Below are 24,218 nucleotides of genomic sequence, written 5' to 3' on the forward strand. Positions count from 1 at the left end.
TTTTTTCCACTCAGCTATGTCTTATTGCTGGGATACTCCTTCATATTGTGTCCTATAGACACAACAGGAAGGTAGAGGAATACTCCAAAGTAGGTAAAAAAATAGCAGTAAATGTTATTGAATGATTTACTATTTTTGTTGTGACACACAAAATTCTGGATTTTCACTTCACATTTAGTCCTAGTGGCAATAGTCACTAGGATAAATAGATTGAGTGAATCTCCTTGGTGAGGTCACAGACTGTAAAAAAAAACCTCACAGGTTCAAATCCTGCACCACTCTATCCAAAGCAAAAAAAATGTAGCTTTAGGTACAATTTAAGCCATGTTTGGCTGATCATTATTGGGGTTTGTGTCTGGGCGAACCTAAAGCACACTTGTTCTTTACACATGCAGAGTTAAGCAAGGCTCACATATGCGCTGGTCGTGAATGTGTGACTAATCGTGCACGTTCCTGATCCACACAAAAATGTGCTGCTCCTTAGCAGATGCGCAGGGGTTCTTAATGACACCCCACACACGTCTTTAAAAAGGGGTCAGGACTTCTTTCCCTGTTTCTCATTGATAAACCTGCTCATTCAAATCAATGGGCTGCTGTACCTCTGAGTGCACACAAATATGAACCAAGGCTAAAGTTATATGTTCACTAAACAGCGGCCCCACCTGCCATTGCCCTTTGCTCCCCTCCCTGCTGCGATTGGGTGCGAGAGCAAGGAAAATGTTCAAATATCAAGAGAAACTGACTCACTCTCCTTCCTGGCAGCGCTGGTGCTTAATGACTCCCCACTCAGGTAGCTCTATGGCATGGGGACAGGAAAGGGGTTCTCAGCCCTGTGTAAGTCCCAAATCATGTCCTGGACATTACAAGGAGCTGCCTCTCTTCACTCCAGGCATGTGAACGGACCAGCTTTGAGAGATAAGTGGGGATGCCATTAAAGTCAACCTGTTGCTTTGTCCTGCATAAAAGCAAGTTGGAAGACTCAGCATTTTGTGACATAAGACACGGTTAATAAATTATCGGTCAGGCTAGGCCTTAAATGCTCTTAGTAAAACTTCTTACATTATCAAAAACCCTTTACTTATCTAAAAAACTAGAGAAAAAAAAAGTGTGTATGCCTTCATTTTTTTTTAACTAATAATAAATATGCACTTTGGAAACAAATACATGAAACCCAGAAACAGCCATGCTTTCAGCCTGCCCGAGGTTCATGAATGCCCCTTTTGTCTGGTTCTTCAAATATTTTCTCTACCGCTAGAAACTTAGTTTGGATTTTTCATGTTTCACCTTGTGACTTCACATTTCTTAGTGTGATGAAAACAGATTTAAAATGTATACAAAGTGGAAGCAATGATCCTATGGGCGTAAAAATGTATGGTTTGTTTTTTAAGGAATATGTGCCAGTACATTTACTGGTTCCAATAAACTGACCACATTAGACTCTTCAGATTCTGAATACCTCATTGCTGCAAATGATTCTGAAGTACCTTTTAACAGTCGCACTTATTGCGGTAGATGGTATTATGTAGCTAAGCCTGGCTCTCCCTGCATCTGTGCACAGATTGGTAACGGTTCTTCAAACGAATATCAACATATGCATATTAAACGACAGACAAAACAGCCGAACATGGCTCAGATGTTCAGTGTGCATACAATACACAAGGGCTCCTCTTAACATCTGGATAAGTATTTCTTTGACTAAATAAAATGTAACATCAATTCCAATGAGCAAACAGCACCAGATGAACTTACTACATAATTCCCAGGAGATGCAGATGAGTAAGGTATCTGAAAGCAAATAAAAATCAAAGTTACTCTTTTATTGCTCAGAGACAACATCTATCGATTGGTTTCCTTTTTGTATAATGTTGTTTGCAAGACATATTCTTCTTGTTAGACAGATTCGTTCGGTGTGTAGTGTGCAAATATTAAATGCTCATTGGCTGAAAGTGTATAGAAGCGGGAGTAGCTGCTTTTATACCAGGGAATGTCTATGTCAGAAGACCTAAAGTGGAGTTCCACCCAAAAGTGGAACTTTCGTTCATCTGCCTCCTCTCCCCCTCCGGTGTTACATTTGGCACCTTTTAGGGGGAGGGGGGAACTGGTACCTGTTTTTGACAGGTACCCTTCTACACCTTCGGAAGACAGCACTGCCGCGTCCCTCTGCAGTTTTGTCCGTTTCTCCTTCCCCGCCGCTGAGCCAATAAGAATGCGCATGTGCAGTAAGGAACCAGCTGTGAGGCCAAAAGGCTTCATTGCTGGTTTCCCTTACAGGTAATGGTGACGGCGGCACCCGGCAGCCGATCCGTAAATTGGCTGGGGTGCTGACATTGTGGGCTCCCTGGACAGGTAAGTGTCTATTTATTAAAAGTTAGCAGCTACAGTATTTGTAGCTGCTGACTTAATTTATTTTTCCACAGCTGGAACACCTCTTTAAAGTTGAAATAAACCCTCCTATCCTTTTAAACCAAGGGAAGAAGCTGCCATCTTGGCCTCTGTTTCATCTGCAACTGCCATAGTGCTGCACATGTGATCAATTATGACATCAGCCATACGATGGTTTGACAGTATTGTTGAAGCCATTATGACAGTTAGCATTTCAGGTATGCCGAAAATGTAACTGTTTTCTGAAACCATTAAATTAACCACTTAAGTCTGCTCACATTGCTGCTACTGCAGCAATGTGGCTCGTTATCGTCCAGCGACGTAGACCTACGTCGCTGGACTCCTCCCCTCGTGGGCGGCGCACGCGCCGCCGGAGGCTCGCTCCCGCTGTTTGGTCACAGCGGGAGTCGGGCCAGGGGAGGAGCGGCGGCGATCACCGCTGCTCTTACCCGATCGTCGGGGAATCGAGTGTGGAGATCCGCCCGCTTGTGTAAACAAATCGGGCGGATCTCCTAAGTGACAGACAGGGACAGATTACAGGATTCAGCATAGCTGAACCTGCGATCTGTCCCTGTGTCACACAGTCCCCTCCCCCCACACACGTTAGTAAGCACCAGGCATACATTAACCCCTCCCTCTCCAATAAAATTAACCCCTTCCCTGCCAGTGTCATTTTTACAGTAATAGTGCATATATATATATTGTCACTGGTACCCCCAAAAGTGTCAAAAATGTCAGTCAAGGGTCCGATCTGTCCCCCGCAATGTCGCAGTCCCGCAAAAAAAAATAAAAAAAAAAAAATCGCAGATCGCCGCCATTACTCGGTAAAAAAAACACCAAAAAAGACAGAAATCTTTCCCTTAGTTAGTAAACGCAATAACTTTTGCGCAAACCAATCAAAACCAATTATTGCGATTTTTTTTACCAAAAATATGTAGCAGAAAACAAATTGGCCAAAAATTTAAAAAAAATGTTGATTTTTACATTTTTTTGGGGGGGGAATTTCATATAAAAATAAACGTGAAAAATATTGTTATTTTTTTCAAAATTTACGCTCTTTTTTTGTTTATAGCGCAAAAGGTAAAAATCACACAGATGATCAAATACCACCAAAAGAAAGCTCTGTTTGTGGGAAAAAAGGACGTACATTTTGTTTGGGTACGGTGTCGCATGTCCGCGCAATTGTCAGTTAAAGTCGCACAGTGCCGAATCGCAAAAAGTGGCCTGGACGTAAGACAGCAAAATCCTCCGGTGGTAAAGTGGTTAATGGGTTTAGTTCTACTTTAACCACTTGACCACCAAAAGATTTATCCCGCTTCATGAATAGGCCATTTCTTGCAACACAGCATGTCGTTATTTTAACTGACAATTTTGTGATCGTGCGATGTTGTACCTAAACAAAATTTATGTCCTTTTTTCCCGATAAATGGAGCTTTCTTTTGGTGGTATTTGATCACCTCTGCAGCTTTTATTTTTTGTGCTATAAACAAAAAAAGGCCGACAACTTTAAAAAATAAAAAAAAGAAGAAAACAATATTTTTTACTTTCTGCTTTAAAACATATCCAATTAAAAAAATTAAAAACAAATCTAGTTTCTTCGTCAATTTAGGCCAATATGTATTCTGCTAAATATTTTTGGTAAAAAAAAAATCCCATCGTATATTGATTGGTGTGCGCAAAAGTTATAGCGTCTACAAACTATGGGATATTTTTATTAATTTTTTTTAAAAAAAATGTTTTTACTAGTAATGGCGATGATCAGTGGCTTAAAGTGGGACTGCAATATTGCGGCGCACATTCTGGACACTAACTGACACTTTCAGGGGTCCAGTCACACTAATAACATCGATCAGTGCTAAAAAAATATGCACTGTCACTGTACTAATGACACTGGCTGGGAAGGGGTTAACATCAGGGGCGATCAAAGAGTTAAATGTGTGTCTGACCAGTGCTTTATTGATGTGGGGGAGGTGCATGTACTAGGGAAATGCATGGATCGGTGCTTCTGCTTTACAAAACACAGGATCCTTCTGAAATGACAGAATGGCGATCTGCCTTGTTTACATACGCAGACTGCTGTTCTGCCTGTGTATCAAAGCATCGGTGGGATAGAACCTAATTAGATCTTATTCTGCCAAATAGGTTTTATTTTTGTTGGTGTCATTTTTGTTGGTGTCAAGTGCTAAAAGGTAAAGTTAAGCTGGCCAAAGATGGGTATAAATACATTCAAATGAAAATTCTTAGGAAAAGAATGTTCTAAGAAAGTTTGTTTTTCTAATCATTAATGGTCAAGTCGATGTTCATTTTCGACTGCAGTGATGGGAAAGTTCAAAGGACCAGAATGGAAAATTTTTCTTGAATGAACAAATTCCTAACAGTGTATGAGGTTTTTGTTTGGTAAAGTCTATTTATTCAAAAATCAAATATTAAAAGTAAACAAAAATCTTTCAAACAACATTTGAATGTTCGGAGAATGCTCTGAGAATTTCCGTATGAAGACTTTTCCTAAGAATGTAGAATGTTAGCTGGTAAATACTAGTCAGTATCCACTGCAACTGTGTCAGACTGTGCACTGGATTTACTTTTAATCTGCGGATTCATCTAATTTAAGATGCTTTTCACCATGCTTCAGGATAGTAATGCAACCTCATGTGCTATGCAACCTCGCTGTCTAAAAGCTACAGGGGATTGTGGACTGGAGCACTTACTGTAATATTAAAATATTATTAAATTATTGCTAAAAGAAAAGATTATACCCGCCTGCTCTGTGCAACAATATTGCACAGAAAGGTCCCTTACCTCCTCTTCAGCAGTCCCCTGCCGGCGCTGACCTCTCATCCTTCCTCTAGGGGCCTCCTTAGCAAGCCATGTGCTATGGAGGCACCTGTGCGCACATGTTCCCAAACTGGGCTGTATGTGTTCATAGACACACATGGCGCCAATAAGCCACGCCCCTTTTCTCCTTATAGGAGCTTGACTGGCAGTAGCAAGAGCATATGATTCCCACTGCTCTCAGTGTCTCCTGTGAGACCAGGAAGTGAGGGAAGCTGTGCTGCAGACGGGACATCGCTGGATCGGTGACAGGTAAGTGTTTAGGTATGGGAAGGCTAGAACAGGTAGTGGTGTTTTTTTTACCTTAATGCAAAGAATAACAAACATCTGAGTTTAGAATCTCTTTAAGCATAATTTGTAAAGACCTGAATTAAGGACTATTTAGAATATAACAATACTAGTAGTTTAAGAGATTTAGAATATGGATGCTGAATGTCAGTATAAAAACAGATACACAAAGCAGATAAGGTTGTGACCACTGTGTGACTTTACATTCTGATTATCAATGTTAAAAAGGGACCAGAATTAAAAAAAAGGGAGAAGATTTGCTATTCTTTAGAGAAAATACAGTTGGGAAAATAATTATTTGATCCCCTGCAGATTTTGTAAGTTTTCCCACTTAAAAAAATTATAGACCTGTAATTTCTTTGTATCATGAGTGTATTTTAAATGATAGAGACAGAATATCAATTAAAAAAAAAAAAACAGAGAAAACACATGATACAAATGTTTGAAATTGAGTTGCAGTTCAGTGAGTAAAAGAAGTATTTGATCCCCAAGCAAAACATGACTTAGTACTTAGTAGGGAAACCCTTGTTGGCAAGCACAGAGGTAAGATATTTCTTGTAGCTGGTTACCAGGTTTGCACACATCTCAGGAGGGATTTTGCTCAAGAACTCAATTTTAGTCTCCGAAGTTTGCCAATGATCATCTAAATTCAGAGAAGGTTTAGGAGAAAGTGCTGTGATCAGATAAGACTATAACTGAGCTCTTTGGCATTAACTCGACTCGCCGTGTTTGGAGGAAGAAAAATTCTGACTATGACCCTAAAAACACCATCTCTACAGTGAAGCACGTAGGTGGAAACAATATGCTTCGGGACTGTTTCTCTGCTAAAGGTACAGGCCGACTTTGCCAAATTGAGGGTCCAATGGAAGTGGCGATGTATTGTAAAATCTTGGATGGGAACCTTCTTCCCTTAGCCACTGAAGATGGGTCATGTATGGGTCTTCCAGCATGACAATAACCTAAAACATACCCCCAAGGCAACAAAGGAGTAGCTCAAGAAGAAGCACATTAAGGTCAAGGAGTGGCCTAGCCAGTATCCAGACCTTAATCCTATAGAAAATGTATGGAAGGAGCTGAAACCTCAAGTTGCCAAGCGACAGCCAAGAAACCTTTAGGATTTAGAGAAGATCTGTAGAAGAAGAGTCAACCAAAATCCCTCCTGAGATGTGTGCAAACCTGGTAACGAACTACAAGAAACGTCTTACCTCTGTGCTTGCGAACAAGGGTTTCTCCACCAAGTACTAAGTCATGTTTGCTTGGGGACAAAATTAACTGCAACTCAATTTAAAAAATTGTATTGTGTTTTTTTCTGGATTTTTGATTGATATTCTGTCTCTATCATGTAAAATACACCTATGATAAAAATGATAGACCCTTCATTTCTTTGTAAGTGGACAAACTTACAAAATCTACAGGGGATCAAATAATTTTTCCCTACTGTATAGAATTGTACTGAAATATTTAACTTTTGCCTTTAATTTCTCCTAAAATATACAGTGCCTTGAAAAAGTATTCATACCCCGTGAAGTGGAAAGAAAATGATAAATAGTTTTCAACATTTTTTACAAATAAATATGTGAAAAGTGTGGCATGCACAAGTCTCAAGTCTTTTGCAGACTCTAACAGGTTTTCTTCTAAGATTGCCTAAGAGTGTGGCGTGCATTTGTATTAAGCCCCCTTTACTCTGATATCCCTAACTATAATCTAGTGGAACCAATTGCCTTCAGAAGTCACCCAATTAATAATAGCCTGTGTGCGATTTAATTTCAGTAGAAATACAGCTGTTTTGTGAAGCCCTCAGAGATTTGTTAGAGAACCTTAGTGAACAAACAGCATCATAAAGGCCAAGGAACACACCAGACAGGTCAGGGATAAAGTTGTGGAGAAGTTTAAAGCAGGGTTACGTTATAAAAAAAAAATATTCCAAGCTTTGCACATCTGACATAGCACTGTTCAATCCATCATCCATAAATGGAAAGAGTATGGCACAACTGCAAACCTACCAAGACATGGCTGTCCACCTAAACTGACAGGCTGGGCAAGGAAAGCAGCCAAGAGGCCCATGGCAACTCTGGAGGAGCTGCAGAGATCCACAGCTCAGGTAGGAGAATCTGTTCATAGGAAAACGATTAGTCATGCACTCCACAAATCTGGCCTTTATGGAAGAGTGACATAAAAAAAGCTGTTGTTGAAAGAAAGCCATAAGACATCCCATTTGCAGTTTGCGAGAAGCCATGCGGGGGACACCGCAAACATGTGGAAGAAGGTGCTCCGGTCAGATGAAACCAAAATTTAACTTTTTGGCCTAAAAGCAAAATGCTATTTGTGACGGAAAACTAACACTGCACATCACTCTGAAAACATCATCCCCACCGTGAAACATGGCGGTGGCAGCATCATGTTGTGGAAATGCTTTTCTTCATCAGGGACAGAGAAAGTGGTAAAAGTTGATGGGAAGATGGATGGAGCCAACTACAGGGCAACCTTAGAAGAAAATCTGTTAAAGTCTACAAAAGACTTGAGAAAGGGACAGAGGTTCACCTTCCAGCAGGACAACGACCCTAAACATACAGCCAAACCTACAATGGAATGGTTTAGATCAATGCATATATATGGCCCAATCAAAGTTAAGACCCAATTCCAATTGAGAATCTGTGGCAAGACTTAAATATTGCTGTTTACAGATGCTCTCCATCCAATCTGACAGAGCTATTTTGCAAAGAAGAATGGGCAAAAATTTCACTCTCTAGATGTGCAAAGCTGGTAGAGACATACCCAAAAAGACTTGCATCTGTAATTGCAATGAAAGGTGGTTCTACAAAGTATTGACCCAGGGGGCTGAATACAAATGCACGCCACACTTTTCACATATTTGTAAAAAAGTTTTAGAACCATGTATCATTTTCCTTCCACTTCACAATTATGTGCCACCTGGTCTATCACATAAAATCTCAATAAAATACATTTATGTTTTTGGTTGTAACATGACAAAATGTGAAAACTTTCAAGGGGTATGAATACTTTTTCAAGGCACTGCAGAAGTGCACTTTCAGGCAAATAAGCCGTATGCCTACAGCCTCATAGATGTAATTCTGTGGTGTAAGATAATCAACCTACCTCTGCCTACTAGTTTAACACGGTTTTGGGCAAGGGGGTGTTTGGTGATTTTACCAATGTGCTGCTCACAATTCTCCTTGCTGGAGAGAACGTTTTAAGCAAGAATCTCCCTGCTTCTGCTTCATTCATTCTATGGATCTGTGCTTTCTGAACCTCTCCTGCTGCTTATTGATGATTACTCCACAAATTAACACATCATCAGCCACCTGACATAATAAAGCAAAGCCCTTCTCCTCTACCAAGAGAGCACCTCTAGAAAGACAATGGGGATATTTTCTAAAACTGGAGGGTGCAAATCAGGTGCAGCTGTGCATGGTAGCCAATCAGCTTCTAACTTCAGCTTGTTCAATTAGGTTATGACAAAAAAAAAAAAACCTGGAAGCCGATTGGTTTCTATGCAGAGCTGCACCAGATTTTGTGCTCTCTGGTTTTAGTAAATCAACCCCAAAGTGTGGAGCACAGTTTGGTAAGTCAGTACTGGAAATGTATTATTGGCAGGAGCCCACAGATAATACTGGTGACAAGTCCTTTGTCCTCTTCTTGACTTTTCTGGCACAGCTTCCACAGTTCAGGCTCACTTTAATAGACATGAACCTTTTTTACAGCAAATAAAGCAGATAGGTCTAGTGTAGAATTCACAAAAGGCAATGCAATCACCACAGTTTCAGATCATTGCCAGGAGCAAATTAAAACCAGCACTGGCTGAATGAATGTTTAATAAGATAATAGGTATCCTTACTGAATTTGCATTGCCAGGGTTGGGCCACGGTCTTCCACCTCCAGGTCCCCTAAGAAATAAATGAACAAGAATACATCTCCCAGTCTTCAGACAAATCAGGTCATATATGGAACCAAAGCCTGCTCAATTCCCACATCATAAAACACCTCATTCCCAAGGAAAATTATCTGCTGGGCATATATTACGTTTAATATCCTGTCCCATCATGTTATTCTAGAGGCAATTTATCAAGTATAGACATGTGTACGATTCCTGCAGCACTCCTCTTCAACTACGAGCTCATTCATGACAGCAGAAAATTAACCTTTTGTGCTTTATTCCAGCAATACAACCTAGCCCTGGCACCATTCCTGGATTTTAAGTGTCAAATTCAAAGTGTGAAGATAGCAAACCTTCAGCAGCATTGTTGTATCAAAATTATTATGAGATTTCATTACTACAAAGAAAAGCTATCATTATGGTTGCATATGACAAAAAAAAAAAAAAATCAGCAGTTTAAGGGGTCAGACTATCCAAAACCGGTACTGTATTTCAGTTCTTGGCAGATGTCGGTAAGTTAGAGAACCCCTGGCTTTATAATGCTAAATAAGTTAATAACACAAAGGAGTAAGACTGGGCCGGAAAGGGTTTGTAAAGCTGGAGACTATGGTGAGGAGATCTCGTTACTGGTGTCCTCACAAATACTTTGCCTAACGAAGGGGTCTTGCGTGACTCCGAAACGTTGCACCTATTCTGATGTGATCCTTTTGGAATAAAATGTTTCTCCAGACTGCTGTGCAAGATCCTTGGTGTGCTGGCAAATATGTATGTATCTGTGGAAGATTATATACTACAAAAAATTATGTGTATATCCCTCGCGCCTATGGGTGTCCGAACAAGTGGGTTTTAGAATAAATAAAAAAAATATACGTAAAGTGCAGCTGCTACAGGGAATGGAATTTGGTATAAGTAAGACCCCATAAGATTTGCGGCCAACTATAGCGCTTGCTTGGAATAAAACTAATAAAACTAATGGTGGGCTTCAAATAAAGTGCTGGGTGCTATCAAATAATCCAATAACGATAAACCATTAATTTCTAAAATTTAAGGTAAATATCACAAAAGTAAAATGGACGACGGATAAGCAGTAAAAATATTAATGATGAGGAAGGTGCTAAAAGTGAGTGCAAAAACAATCAAATAATTACGTCAAATCAATAATATCAATAATAATCAATCAAATGGTACAAGTGCAAAATGTACTTTATGTACTTTGATATTATTGATTTGACGTAATTATTTGATTGTTTTTGCACTCACTTTTAGCACCTTCCTCACCATTAATATTTTTACTGCTTATCCGTCGTCCATTTTACTTTTGTGATATTTACCTTAAATTTTAGAAATTAATGGTTTATTGTTATTGGATTATTTGATAGCACCCAGCACTTTATTTGAAGCCCACCATTCGTTTTATTCCAAGCAAGTGCTATAGTTGGCCGCAAATCTTTTGGGGTCTTATGTATGTATCTGTGATAGATCCAGTGTCCAGCTGGTGATCGCTGCAGCACCCACATCTCATGTGCCTATATCCAGGAAGGCGTGGATGGGAATATGAACTATTCTCACAAATACTTTAACTAAAATATATAAAAAATAGAAAAAAAAATTGAAAAGATCCATCCACCCAAAACTAACATTTCTGTTTTTGGAAGATGCTGGTGAGTTGATGCAGTTAAAGTAGAACTATAAGCAAAACTTTTTTTACCCCTTTTGGATAGAGCAAGGGAGGGTTATAACCCCTGTCAGATTTTTTTTCACCATCTGTGTCCCATTGCGGAGATTTACATTCACTTCCTGCACCATAGCCAAACAGGAAGTGAGAAGAAACACCTGCAAATTAAGGGAATTCTTTGGGGACCCCCAGGTCACAAGAACTAGTGTGCCCATGGGAAGATTTCCCCCTCTATTACTTTTCTGGGGCAACCCCAAATTTTGTTTTTTTTTTACTTTCACTTTCAAAGATAATAGTAAAACAAGACAAAAAGAGAGGGTGAATCTCCAAAGACAGCAATAAAAACTGACAAGCGTTATGATTCCTCTCCCCTCTGCCCAAAACTAAAAAAAAAAAAAAACGTTGCCTTTAGTTTTACTTTAAGCCTTTTTTTCGGGAACTCTGGTGATAACGTTCCCCTACTGGTAGTATTCTTGGTGTGAGCTCCAAGACCACCCACAACAAGCTTTACAGCATGCAGGTGTGCTGAGATCTCCCTGATAAAAGTGTTTATTTTATGAACAATGCTACAGACACGTTATTGCAGCATGAGTGACACTATTAAGCTTGTCATACAATATCATTGTACGGCCTCTATACAACCTTCTTTAGATTACCAATACTATGCAATGCTAAAAGATAAAGCAGAATACCAATTAGGTCATGGTTATTTGAGGTCATCACTTACATGTTCATTCCAGGCATCCCTGGACCACCAAGAGCATTGAGAGGTGGTCGCATTCCTCCTCCGTAGCTCTGTAATGATAACCAAGGGTCAGACTTCCACAAAACAAAACCAAAGAGGAAAGGAGAAACAAAGGAGAGCACATTAATGACAGCCCAGGAAATGTCATCTGGACAGTGGCTGAATACACAGAACAAACAGCAGAAAAGGTAAGACACTGTAGTCAGGAGGCTTGTATTGAATGTCTACTGAGGAATCACCCCATGATGACGTCTGACATTACCTCTGTCACATACTGAAAATAGCTGAGGATGCAGAGCGCTGATGCGTAATGCACTATTTTATACTATATTATGTCTAAGACATTTAACTGAAACCAGAATTCTAGTCTGGTAAAAATTGGAGCCTAGAGTCCTACTATGGTAGAAACAGGAGTCATACAGCCTTTCAAACAAGCAAACGCTAAAATAAGAATTTTGCTTACTACACCAAAGTTCTTTTGTCATATACTGTACACAAAAGTAGCACTAAATTAGTTATTTAAGTGATATTAAAGTCTTGCTTTTTTTTTGTTTCAATTAACAAGTATAGAATACTAACCTGTTCTGTGCAGTGGGTTTTGCACATAGCAGCCCAGATACTCCTCTTCTCGGGTGCCTCGGCGGCGCTTCTGGCCCCTCCCTCCTGCCGAGTGTTCCCACAGCAATAAGCTTGCTATGGGGCACCTGAGCCAAGCTGCTGCTCTGTGTGTCCATTCAATCCATGGCCCTGCCCCTTCTCTCTCCTCATTGGCTCACTGACTTTGATTTACAGCAGCTGGAGCCAATGGCGCCCACTGCGGTGTCTCAACCAAACAGGAGGGAGAGTACCAGACAGATGAGTCTCTTGTGCAACATCCCGGTTTCGAGATGGGGCTCAGGTAAGTATTAGGGGGCTGCTGCACACAGAAGGGTATTTAATCTTAATGCATAGAATGCATTAAGATAAAAAAACCTTCTGTCTTAAGAATCAATTTACTATGTCATCATTGGACCCTTAACAGTAAGGCGCAGCACTACCTCACAATGCCCAGTTTATGTCAGCAAAGCAAGTGCTACAGTCTGTAATTTCCTTACTGCTCTTATGAGTGCAGGGAGGAGAGAAAATTAAGTCTAGGTTGTTTCTTCTTGGGTAAGCCTTTCTGGTGCCCTGGACTGCTACAACATATTTCAGTGGTACTACTCCTAGAATCACTCAAGATAGCTCAGAACAGTATTGTAAATGGCAGTAGACATACATGGCATTATGAACATAGATCTATACATGACTGATTGTACCTTTTACATGTAAGAATACCACACTAATGACTTGGGATGAAAGGAGTAGGCATGCTTTAAAGTGATTGTAAGGTCTCTTTTTTTTTTTTTTTTTTTTTTTTAATAACAAACATGTTATACAGTATTTACCTGCTCTGGGCAGTTGGTTTTGCAGAGTGGCCCAGATTCTCTTCTTCTTGGGTCCCTCTTCAGTGCCCCTGGCCCCTCTTCTGTTGAGTGCCCCCCCACAGCAAGAAGCTTGCTATGGGGGCACCTGAGCCAAGTCACAGTCTCTTCAGCCACAGAGCCGCGACTCGGCCCCACCCCTATCTGTCCTGATTGGCTGACTGGCTTTGATTGCCAGCAGCAGGAGCCAATCACGCTGCGCTGCTGTCTCAGTCAATGAGTAGGGGAGTCCCAGGCAGGTGAAAAACTCCTGCAACATCGCTATACAAAGATGGACTTAGATAAGTATAAGGGGGCTGCTGCATACAGAAGGTTTTTTTTTTATCTTAATGCATAGAATGCACTAAGATAAAAAAATCTTTCTGTTTTTACAATCCCTTTAAAGGTGGTCATCCGATTGCAATCATACTAAGCACAGTTTGGCCTGCAGCTGGCTATACACTGTTTTTGTCTTTTTTTGTTCAGCAGGTGAACAAATGAGATGGATGAAGGAATTTCCCCTGTATTGCATCAGGAGCCGCTGTCAGAACACAATTATCAATAGCTGCAGCTGCTGGTCGAGGAAAACCTATCCCTTCCACAGAAGGTAATCAAATGATTGACTTCTGTCAAGCGGGGATGGCCAAATACTGATCGAAATTCAACCGGTCCCTGCTGAATGAGCCGAATTTCGATCAGCTTTACCTAAAACCTGTTACTACTAAAAAAGAAAAAAAAAAAAGACATACCTGTGGACCAAGAGGAACCATTCCCCTGGGGCCGCTCATTCTCTGCATTGGCCCACCCATATTTGGATGACCTAAAAAAAAATAAGAGCGATATATATATATATATATATATAAAATATTCCATGATTTACATCATTCAGTACAGCTTCAAATCTTGTAGTTATTGAGATATTTTTTTTACTCTCTCTCATTGCTAATGCACCTAAAAAGCAAATCTGGTTTCAGAAGCCAAAGGTTTAGACACTGCTTACAAGAGAAGTATGCTTAAAAATTGGAAAATACCTGTAAATATCTCTGCTCTTTTGTTGCCACTTTGTAGCAAATTTCCAAGTGCCGATTGTGGGTGAGATCATAGGTGTGCGCAGCCTATTGCATTAGGGTGTGCACCCCAAATTTATTAAAACATGGATGGTGTTAGTAGGGCAGTAGACTTGTCAGTAGGGCAGAGGTTGGTGTCAGTGGGGCAGTGGACAGTGTCAGAAGTTTTTTATTTTTTACAATTTTTTTTTTTTTTTTTAGGAGCCCCCTTGGTAGGCTTTTGGTGAAATATCAGCAGGGGGAATCTGCACCATACGGCACACCCTATGTGCGCGCCTATGGGTGAGATTTCAGCCAGCAATTTACAGAAGCCTAAAATATCTTAATAATTCTAAGATGTTGTTTGCTAGTTTATTGATCACTTTTTTTTCTAGTCAGGAAAATTTTTGTTGCGAAGATATGCTGCATTGCTTGCATGCACATTATTTTTTTTGTGGCATTATGTACCTAAAAAGTCCACCAACAAAGAGGCACAGATTTTTGCTCCCAAACTGGTGCCAGTGTGCTGGCATTGGCAGCAAGCTTTTATATCAGACATCAGACAGGCAGAAAACCCTTTTGAGGTGATGACAAAAAGATAAAAATCAAGCTCGGTTCACAGATATGAGAATTGGATGCGTTTTGAACCGCATGTGATTTGCATGACTTGTGAACTGAACCGGTTTTCTTTGAAGCCGGTTCACATATATCCAGCCAACTGAGTCCTGTATGTTTTCATTCCGGTTCAGGTACAATTTTGAAGTAAAAGTTTGCACGTGAACAGGTGAACAAAACCACACTGGACTCCTTTTAAAAATCGCACTGAACCCGTGGCTGGACATATGTGAACCAAATTATTAGAGACAGGTTTCCAGTGGTTTAATGCTGACATTTATTTATGTAAGTAGGACATTTCCAAGAAAAATCATTTAAAACATGTAAAATAACTCATGCTTCTTTGTGAATTGACACGATTACCCTTTTCCATCCTAGGGGAAAAAAAGAACCTTCTTGTAGAACTACAAGACAGGATTCTAAATAACACTATGGCAGGATGCTGCATGTAGTCAGAAGCTCCGAATTCTGCAAATAATTGTCTAAAATCGGTACCCCCACTGAGGTTAAAGTTACCTTTAATTTAAAAATGTTCAGAATTTAGGAAAATGTTGCTTTATCTAATGAACAAACTACTGCCAAGCTCTAATTGGTTTGTACTGTAATACATTTACATTATATAGGTTGTGTTAGACTAAGAAACAATAACTGGTGGTTCAACCCAAGTAACAACATATCTTAGTAAAGAATTTGTTACAAAAGAAAAAAACTTTGGTTCAATGTACAAATATATAGAAGTACTGTTATACAAAATAGAAGCAGTATATGATCAATAAAGCTGAACTCCAGGTATGGCTATTTTTGCATAGTTACATTGATCCAGTTTGGACCAATGAGGGTGTGCATGTGTCATACCCACCCAACCCACGTGGAAGCTGGAAATCACTGTAGTAGGCACTACAGTAAATGCTGCAGGTGATTGGACGTCCTCGGGTTGCAGTAGTTATATTGGGATGATGCCTATACATTACAGGCATCATCCGGGTATGAAAATGTGCAGCCGTCGATTCCTTTTGAAGCAGAAGTGATTTGGATGGCTAAAAAGCCATCCGATCACCTCTGCAGGTGACAGAAGGGGGTCCCACCCCCCTCCCGCCCCAGCCTCTCCTGGGCTCAACCGTCTGCTTGCAGAGCCTGGGAGAAATGCGACTGGCGGCATCAGCTGCACTGAACAGAGAGAGAGAGGAACTGACGTTGTTACCTCCCCCTCTGTGACCCCAGAAACAGAACGATACAAGTATGTCGTCACTTCCAGTTCCGCCTCTTTGTTTACCTAGCCGTTAGCTGCCAGGAGAGCAGCCGGTCTGTGTCTGCATTGGAGGCCAGAGGAGAGATTTGGGGTCTAATAGACCTCAGATCTCTCCATAAAGAGGACCTGTCACAAGGGATGTTGGTAATCCCTTGTGATAGCAAAAGAGTTAATCAAAAAAAAAAAAAAGAAAAGTGTAAAAAAAAAAAAAAGTTTGGTATAAAATAAATAATAACAATAAAAAAAAAAAAAAAAAAAAAAAAAAGTAAAGCTCCCCCGTCCTCCCACTTACGCGCAAATGCAAACACATATGTTACTCCTGCACGCATATGTAAATGGTGATTGCACCACACATGGGAGGTAATTCTAGCTGTGTAACTCTACACTGGTAACCTGTAAAGGCATTTAGAGTGAGGCCTATGGAGAATTTAAAACACCATAGTTTGCCGCCATTTCACGGGTAGACGCCATTTTAAAGTGTGACACACTCGGTATCCATTTACTCGTCATAGCATCATCTTTCACTTTATACAAAAAAATTGGGGTAAATATTGTGTTCTATTTTTTGTAAATTCATTAAAGTGCATTTTATCTAAACAAATTGTGTTTGAAAAACCGCTGCGCAAATATCACGTAACATAAAAAATTGCAAATTCACAATTTTATTCTATGGGGCCTCTGTTTAAAAAATATATATAATGCTTGGGGATTCTAAGTATTTTCTACCAAAGGTAGATTTTTACATGTAGGAGCGAAGTGTCAGAATTGGCCCGGATAGGAACTGGTTAGAATGTATATTGATAAATGTGTAGCTAACAAAATGTGCTAACAGGAACTACAGCCCAAAGAAGAGCAAACAAAAAAAGTAGAAAGGGAGGAAGAGCAAGAAAGAGCGGTTGAGGAAGGAGCACCTAAATAGACTTCCTAAGAATTCCCATGTAATATGATCCCAAGGGATGTACTGGGAAGTGACTATTATGAATTGATTTTGTTCACTACAAAGCAGGCGATATGGGAAAGCTCTGGGACTGTATATAACAGAGCCAGGAAAGACCAGATGGGATCAGTGCTAAAATTGTATATAACAGAGCCTAGGCTTTCAGATCCTTTCTAATTGAAGAAGTCCTCTATTTTTTAACTGCCCTTCTTTTACAGTGTTTTGCCAAGTGGAGTAAAAGAGGTGCACTCAGAATGAACAAGTAGTATGTAATCAGATTCTAAAGCAGCTCACAGCTGCTCTGTACCTTCTGCTGCTCTGAAGTTATGGAATGCCAGGTAAATGGAAAAAAATGGTTACTGGGAGTTAAACACACATCTTTTATATTTTCTGAACAGCTGTATAAAGAAAATTAGCAGTTAAATAGTTTTTATAAACATCAAGTCCTTTTTAAACGTGTGTTAGAATGCATATGTGTTAAATTGCAGAACACCACATTGAGCTGCTCATGTATGTGCACTGCCTTGCAGAAAAAAGGAAAAAAGAAAAAAAAAAAAAAAAACATTTTACCCCTAAATTGGTTTATCTATTGTTACCCAACAAAATGCCCTGTGCTGGGGAAACCTTCATAAACATTCCTCCTTTGAGAGCCACCAGGAGACACGGTATGCTGCTGCTGCTGGCTCTAAATCCTGACTATCAATGACTAGGCATTTGGGAACCAACCAGATTGATTCTCATTCATGTCATCACTATGTCAACTAGTGATCACATGCAGGCTGGATGCTTCCTTGACAGATAAGCCTGCAGGTCGTAGATGAACAGTGCCATCTACAGGCTGCAGTGAGATTTGCAATGTAATTTATTTAATAGTGTATTTGTCAGATACAATTGCATTATTAAAAATAATACACTAGTTAAAAAAATAAATAGTTTTATACTGTATGCCCTTAAAAGTATTATTTTGGTGTGAAATGATTCACAGGGTTAATGGACGCATGCTGGTTCTGCTGAATTTAGGCTGGCATCTAGGCATCAATTGCTCGAAAAGGGGTTAAAATGCATACAGAATAGCAGAAGAAAATGTGCCTCAATGCATACAAACCTAATGCAAAAAGATTAGTTGAAGGTGTATAATAATGCACACACACACACAGGTGTGAATGGGTCCCAGCTCATCATTTTTACACAGCAGCCTTGCAACAGTGGAAACATTACCTTGGATCGTGATGACGCAGCAAAGCAATGACTGAATGGCAGCATGACTCACATACTGCACACAAAGCAATGAGCGGAGACCAGGATCCACTCAAAATATCCATTAAATCAATTAACTTTCTAGTTTAGAGTCAGAAAATGCTACTGTCAAATACCATTACCTTTTATGGAAATGATTTGTTAAATACTATACAAAAAAAATCAATATTCATTGCCTGTTGTTGTAATAGAGGTTAAACGCTTGATATTATGTTTAGCGTTGAATCTCCACATAAGCAGAGCAGATTAGCCTCATGGTCTGGTTAATAAAATGCATCAGCCAACTCCAGCTGATAATTGCAACCAATTAAAAATATTGCAAATAATATATACAGTAATTATAGCAAGCCGTTACATCTCATCACCTTGCTGTCTTGAAGGGTCCATCCCACTGGGAAGTAACGTCTGGCTTCCAGGAACACCCCCAAGTCCCTGGACAATAAAATATGCTTGTTACACAAAGCAGTTATTTCAAATACAGCCCCCATCATAGTCTTTAGAGAGTTTAAAAAAGATTTACCTGATTAGGTATTCTTAAGGGGGGCCGTGGACCACCTGGATAACGAGGAGACATGAAAGGCTAAAAAAAAAAAAAAAGAAAGAAAAAGTTTAGAATAATTATGAAATTTCACTATGCTTCTCCTTTTGTTCAGACATAGTTATAATCTATATCCAATGAAAGTATATTTTTTGGCTCTTGACTATCAAAAGTATCTATTTAGGTTAAACAATTCAGATTCCAAATTTCATTATAGAACCCGTTCTTACATTATGGTGTCTGATCCCATAGCAGTCATACTTTTATGGATAGTGTAATCAATGTAATAAAAATGGATCCCTCTGATGAGGGACCCAAGTGCCAAAATTTGTTCTGATGAGTGTATTTCATCAAATAAGACTCTATACCAGGCATCACTAAATGGGGGACCAGGGTCCGGATCCTGACCATCCAATACCTGTGTGCTCCCTCTCCAGTGTTCATAAAGGATCAGAAAAGAGACAAGAAGGAGTAGAGGGAAAGGAAATGGTGGAGAAGTTACAATGCTCATTTAAAGTATAACTTAGGCAAAACAGTTTTTTTTTTTAATTTTGGATAGTGCAAAGGGATTAGAACACCTGTCTGCATTCCCAATAGGGAGATTCACCCTCTATTTGTCCCATTTACTGACAGTAAAAGTGGAAGAAAATTCTAAATTTTTGGTTGCCCCCAGAAAAGTAATAGAGGGGAAATCTTCCAATGGGGACACTAGTTCTGGTGACCTGGGGGTACCCCAGAGATTCCTCCTTCTTTCTTGCATCTTCATTGTCTTGTGCACAGATATAGAAAAGGTTATATTAACCTATAGAAAAAAACACTTTGGGCCCTTGGTGCCTAGGCATTTTGTCATGTAATTGTGACTGACATTGCTTGGGGGACTAACTGCAATTGGATTCCCCTTTCAGTGGCCTTTTTTTTTTCTTTTTTTACTTTTGTAAAATAAACCTGTACTGACAGAAAAATTAAGGATTGAACTGTTTCAGAGAATGCCTGTTGCCTGGCTGCCATACTGATCTGATGGCTTTCATACTAAATCACTGACCGACACTGGTATGCTAGGACGATTGATATCAGGTTGATATAACAATAGATATAACACCATACCAGGTACCAGCGGAGGTCACATTCGTTCTACTTTTGCCCCCCTTTTCTTATGAAAAATGGTGTTTTTTTTTCCCCTTTTTTTCTTCTCTCTTTGTCTTCTTCCCTGTCCTTCTTCTTTCCCCACTCCTCCTTCCTTACCATCCACCTTCCAAAAATAATTAAACTCCACCTCCCATTCCTCTGATAGGAGCGTATCCCAACTTTAGATTATACCCCTATTCTGTTTAAAAATAGAAGACTTTGCTTCAACCAAACCTCTTTTTCCACATGGTTATGTTAACCTTTGATCAGTACATATTCACAGGTTGCATCATGGGGCCAGTTTCAAACATGTGCATTATATATATATATATATATATATATATATATATATATATATATATATGTATACATACATAGGTCAGCTATTACTTTGTGACCACCCACCTAATGCTGAATAGGTCCCCCTTTTGCTTCCAAAACAGCCCTGACCCATCAAGGCATAGATGCCACTAGACCAAGGTTTCGCAGCAGAACACTATCCAAAAGCACTACAGTGCCTCTGCCAGCTTGCCTTCTTCCCACAATGCATTTTGGTGCCATCTCTTCCCCAGGTAAAAGAAAATTCATCAGATCAGGCCACCTTCTTCCATTGCTCTGTGCTCCAGTTCTGATGCTCACATGTCCATTGTAGGCACTTTTGGCTGCGGACACAGGTGAGCATGGGCACCCTGACCAGTCTGTGTCTACACAGCCCCATAACACAACAAACTGGGATGTCCATTTTTTCTGCTTTCAATGCATCAACTTCAGCAACAACATGTTTACTTGCTGATACTTTCAGATACCATTGTTAACTAGATAATCAATGTTATTCAATTGAACTTGTAAAAAAAAAAAAAAAAAATGAGATTATATATATATATATATATATATATATATATATATAGTTGACATTTTATACAGGTTATGGAGATAATTCAGATCAAATGTATGCATTGTTATATCCAATAAGGAATGCAAGAGTTTTACGGTTATTATTTTATTATGTGTGCTTAGTGCAAATAATATAATTGTACCCAATGTAAGAAAAGTGGAAGAAATGGGAAGCAGAGCTTATGCATGTAACAACCAATCAGGAAATAGCCAACATATTCTAACCTTCAATTGCACTACCAGCTAAAACGAAAACCCTTGCTTGCCCTATTTTTTTTATTTATTTATTTAATTTTTTAAACAGAAGGCCTAGTTTTAAAACAGAAGGCCTGGTATATAAAATACATTAAGTTACCTTGAGTCTTACTGCATTTTCAAACAGCAGGAAACAAAATCTTTCATTTTATTTGAAATGAACCAGGTAGATCATCTCCAAAATAATTTTCTTACTGTAGTAAATGACCAGTGCCACTAGATGGCAGTAAAGACATGAATCAAGATATTTTTTTTCTCTCTCTTCTCTTTTTAACCTTGTCACTTTCATTATTTTGAAAAACAGTGTCATTTTGTTTTGTTTGAAAGTATTTCCTTTAATACATGTAGGGGTCATATATTGCATTATCAACCATGATTAGTGTTCCGGATTTCTTCATGTGGATAAGGAAAATAGTAAAATTAGTGAAATTATTTTGATTTGTAATAATCATTGATTCCGATTGATCAAACCTTTTTTTTTTTTTCTCCTGAGGGACAGTAACACCAGAGAGGAGCCAAACAAGTACTGTGACTTCTATTACAGCAGCAGTACAGTAAAAGGACAGTGCAGTGACTTTTCCAAAGTTTGCCTGATCTCACAATGGTATGAGACAAGAAAACTACAAATATATATAAATATATATGATGCGGGCTCATAACATTTTAGAAAGGCTTGTGTGACCCATTTGCACATTGCTGAGTGTGTTGCAGGACAAGTGTAGAAGCCGATTACTGAATTCACTGTGTCTGCTATGTACATGGACATTACCAAGGGAGACTAACTATTCCTCCCACTGAAACCAATAGAGAGGCATTATTACTGTCACTAATACCAACAGTAGGGCACTATTCCTCGCACTGAAACCAATAGCGAGGCATTATTACTGTCACTAATACCAACAGTAGGGCACTATTCCTCCCACTGATACCAATAGCGCGGCATTATTACTGTCACTAATACCAACAGTAGGGCACTATTCCTCCCACTGAAACCAATAGCGAGGCATTATTACTGTCACTAATACCAACAGTAGGGCACTATTCCCCGCACTGATACCAATAGCGAGGCATTATTACTGTCACTAATACCAACAGTAGGGCACTATTCCTCCCACTGATACCAATAGCGCGGCATTATTACTGTCACTAATACCAACAGTAGGGCACTATTCCTCCCACTGACACCAATAGCGAGGCATTATTACTGTCACTAATACCAACAGTAGGGCACTATTCCCCGCACTGATACCAATAGCGAGGCATTATTACTGTCACTAATACCAACAGTAGGGCACTATTCCTCCCACTGACACCAATAGCGAGGCATTATTACTGTCACTAATACCAACAGTAGGGCACTATTCCTCCCACTGACACCAATAGCGAGGCATTATTACTGTCACTAATACCAACAGTAGGGCACTATTCCACCCACTGACACCAATAGAGAGTCATTATTACTGTCACTTATACCAACAGTAGGGCACTATTCCTCCCACTGACACCAATAGCGAGGCATTATTACTGTCACTAATACCAACAGTAGGGCACTATTCCTCCCACTGACACCAATAGCGAGGCATTATTACTGTCACTAATACCAAGAGTAGGGCACTATTCCTCGCACTGATACCAATAGCGAGGCATTATTATTGTCACTAATACCAACAGTAGGGCACTATTCCTCCCACTGACACCAATAGCGAGGCATTATTACTGTCACTAATACCAACTGTAGGGCACTATTCCTCGCACTGATACCAATAGCGAGGCATTATTACTGTCACTAATACCAACAGTAGGGCACTATTCCTCCCACTGACACCAATAGCGAGGCATTATTACTGTCACTAATACCAACAGTAGGGCACTATTCCTCGCACTGATACCAATAGCGAGGCATTATTACTGTCACTAATACCAACAGTAGGGCACTATTCCTCCCACTGACACCAATAGCGAGGCATTATTACTGTCACTAATACCAACAGTAGGGCACTATTCCTCCTACTGACACCAATAGAGAGCCATTATTACTGTCACTTATACCAACAGTAGGGCACTATTCCTCCCACCGACACCAATAGAGAGTCATTATTACTGTCACTTATACCAACAGTAGGGCACTATTCCTCCCACTGACACCGATAGCGAGGCATTATTACTGTCACTAATACCAACAGTAGGGCACTATTCCTCCCACTGACACCAATAGTGAGGCATTATTACTGTCACTAATACCAACAGTAGGGCACTATTCCTCCTACTGACACCAATAGAGAGTCATTATTACTGTCACTTATACCAACAGTAGGGCACTATTCCTCCCACTGACACCAATAGAAAGTCATTATTACTGTCACTTATACCAACAGTAGGGCACTATTCCTCCCACTGACACCGATAGCGAGGCATTATTACTGTCACTAATACCAACAGTAGGGCACTATTCCTCCCACTGACACCAATAGCGAGGCATTATTACTGTCACTAATACCAACAGTAGGGCACTATTCCTCCCACTGACACCAATAGAGAGTCATTATTACTGTCACTAATACCAACAGTAGGGCACTATTCCTCCCACTGACACCGATAGCGAGGCATAATTACTGTCACTAATACCAACAGTAGGGCACTATTCCTCCCACTGACACCGATAGCGAGGCATAATTACGGTCACTAATACCAACAGTAGGGCACTATTCCTTCTACTGACACCAACGGCAGGATAGTATTCTTCCCTCTGATAGCAATAATGGGGCACTAGTCATTCCCTTGATACCAATAATGGGGCAATATTCCTCCCTTGAATACCAATGATGGGCATTTTTTCTCCCATTGGCGCCATTGAATTTTCTACTTTCACTAGCCACAGTTCGGCCCCCTCAAAGTCTGAAGAACAGTATACCGGCCCTTTGTTTATAAAGTTTGGAGACCCCTGCTATAGAGGGCGAAAAGTCCACTTCTACCCATGGCAGCCTGGACCAGGCAGGAACAGAGTGTTCTCCCAACAGGTGAGATATCGCCTTGCAAATCAAACAGG

General features: G+C 39.9%; 1 protein-coding gene across 4 annotated transcripts in view; it reads right to left on the bottom strand.

Moving 5' to 3' along the window:
- Nucleotides 1–24,218, bottom strand: part of SSBP2 (single stranded DNA binding protein 2) — a 330,065-nt gene that overhangs the window by 18,998 nt on the left and 286,849 nt on the right. For 2 of the 4 annotated variants that reach the window (XM_082255704.1, XM_082255702.1), the window contains exons 6-11: nucleotides 18,881–18,940; nucleotides 18,726–18,792; nucleotides 14,006–14,076; nucleotides 11,800–11,867; nucleotides 9,359–9,407; nucleotides 1,750–1,785 (exon numbers count right to left, since the gene is read on the bottom strand). In XM_082255704.1, coding sequence (XP_082111830.1) covers nucleotides 1,750–1,785; nucleotides 9,359–9,407; nucleotides 11,800–11,867; nucleotides 14,006–14,076; nucleotides 18,726–18,792; nucleotides 18,881–18,940 — 351 coding nt within the window. Of the gene's footprint in view, nucleotides 1–1,749; nucleotides 1,786–9,358; nucleotides 9,408–11,799; nucleotides 11,892–14,005; nucleotides 14,077–18,725; nucleotides 18,793–18,880; nucleotides 18,941–24,218 lie in introns of all 4 variants that reach the window. The other 2 variants (XM_082255703.1, XM_082255701.1) reach the window with 1 other exon arrangement.

This window comes from Pelophylax lessonae, assembly GCF_965119305.1.
Source record: "Pelophylax lessonae genome assembly, chromosome: 1".
Classification (NCBI taxonomy): Eukaryota; Metazoa; Chordata; class Amphibia; order Anura; family Ranidae; genus Pelophylax; species Pelophylax lessonae.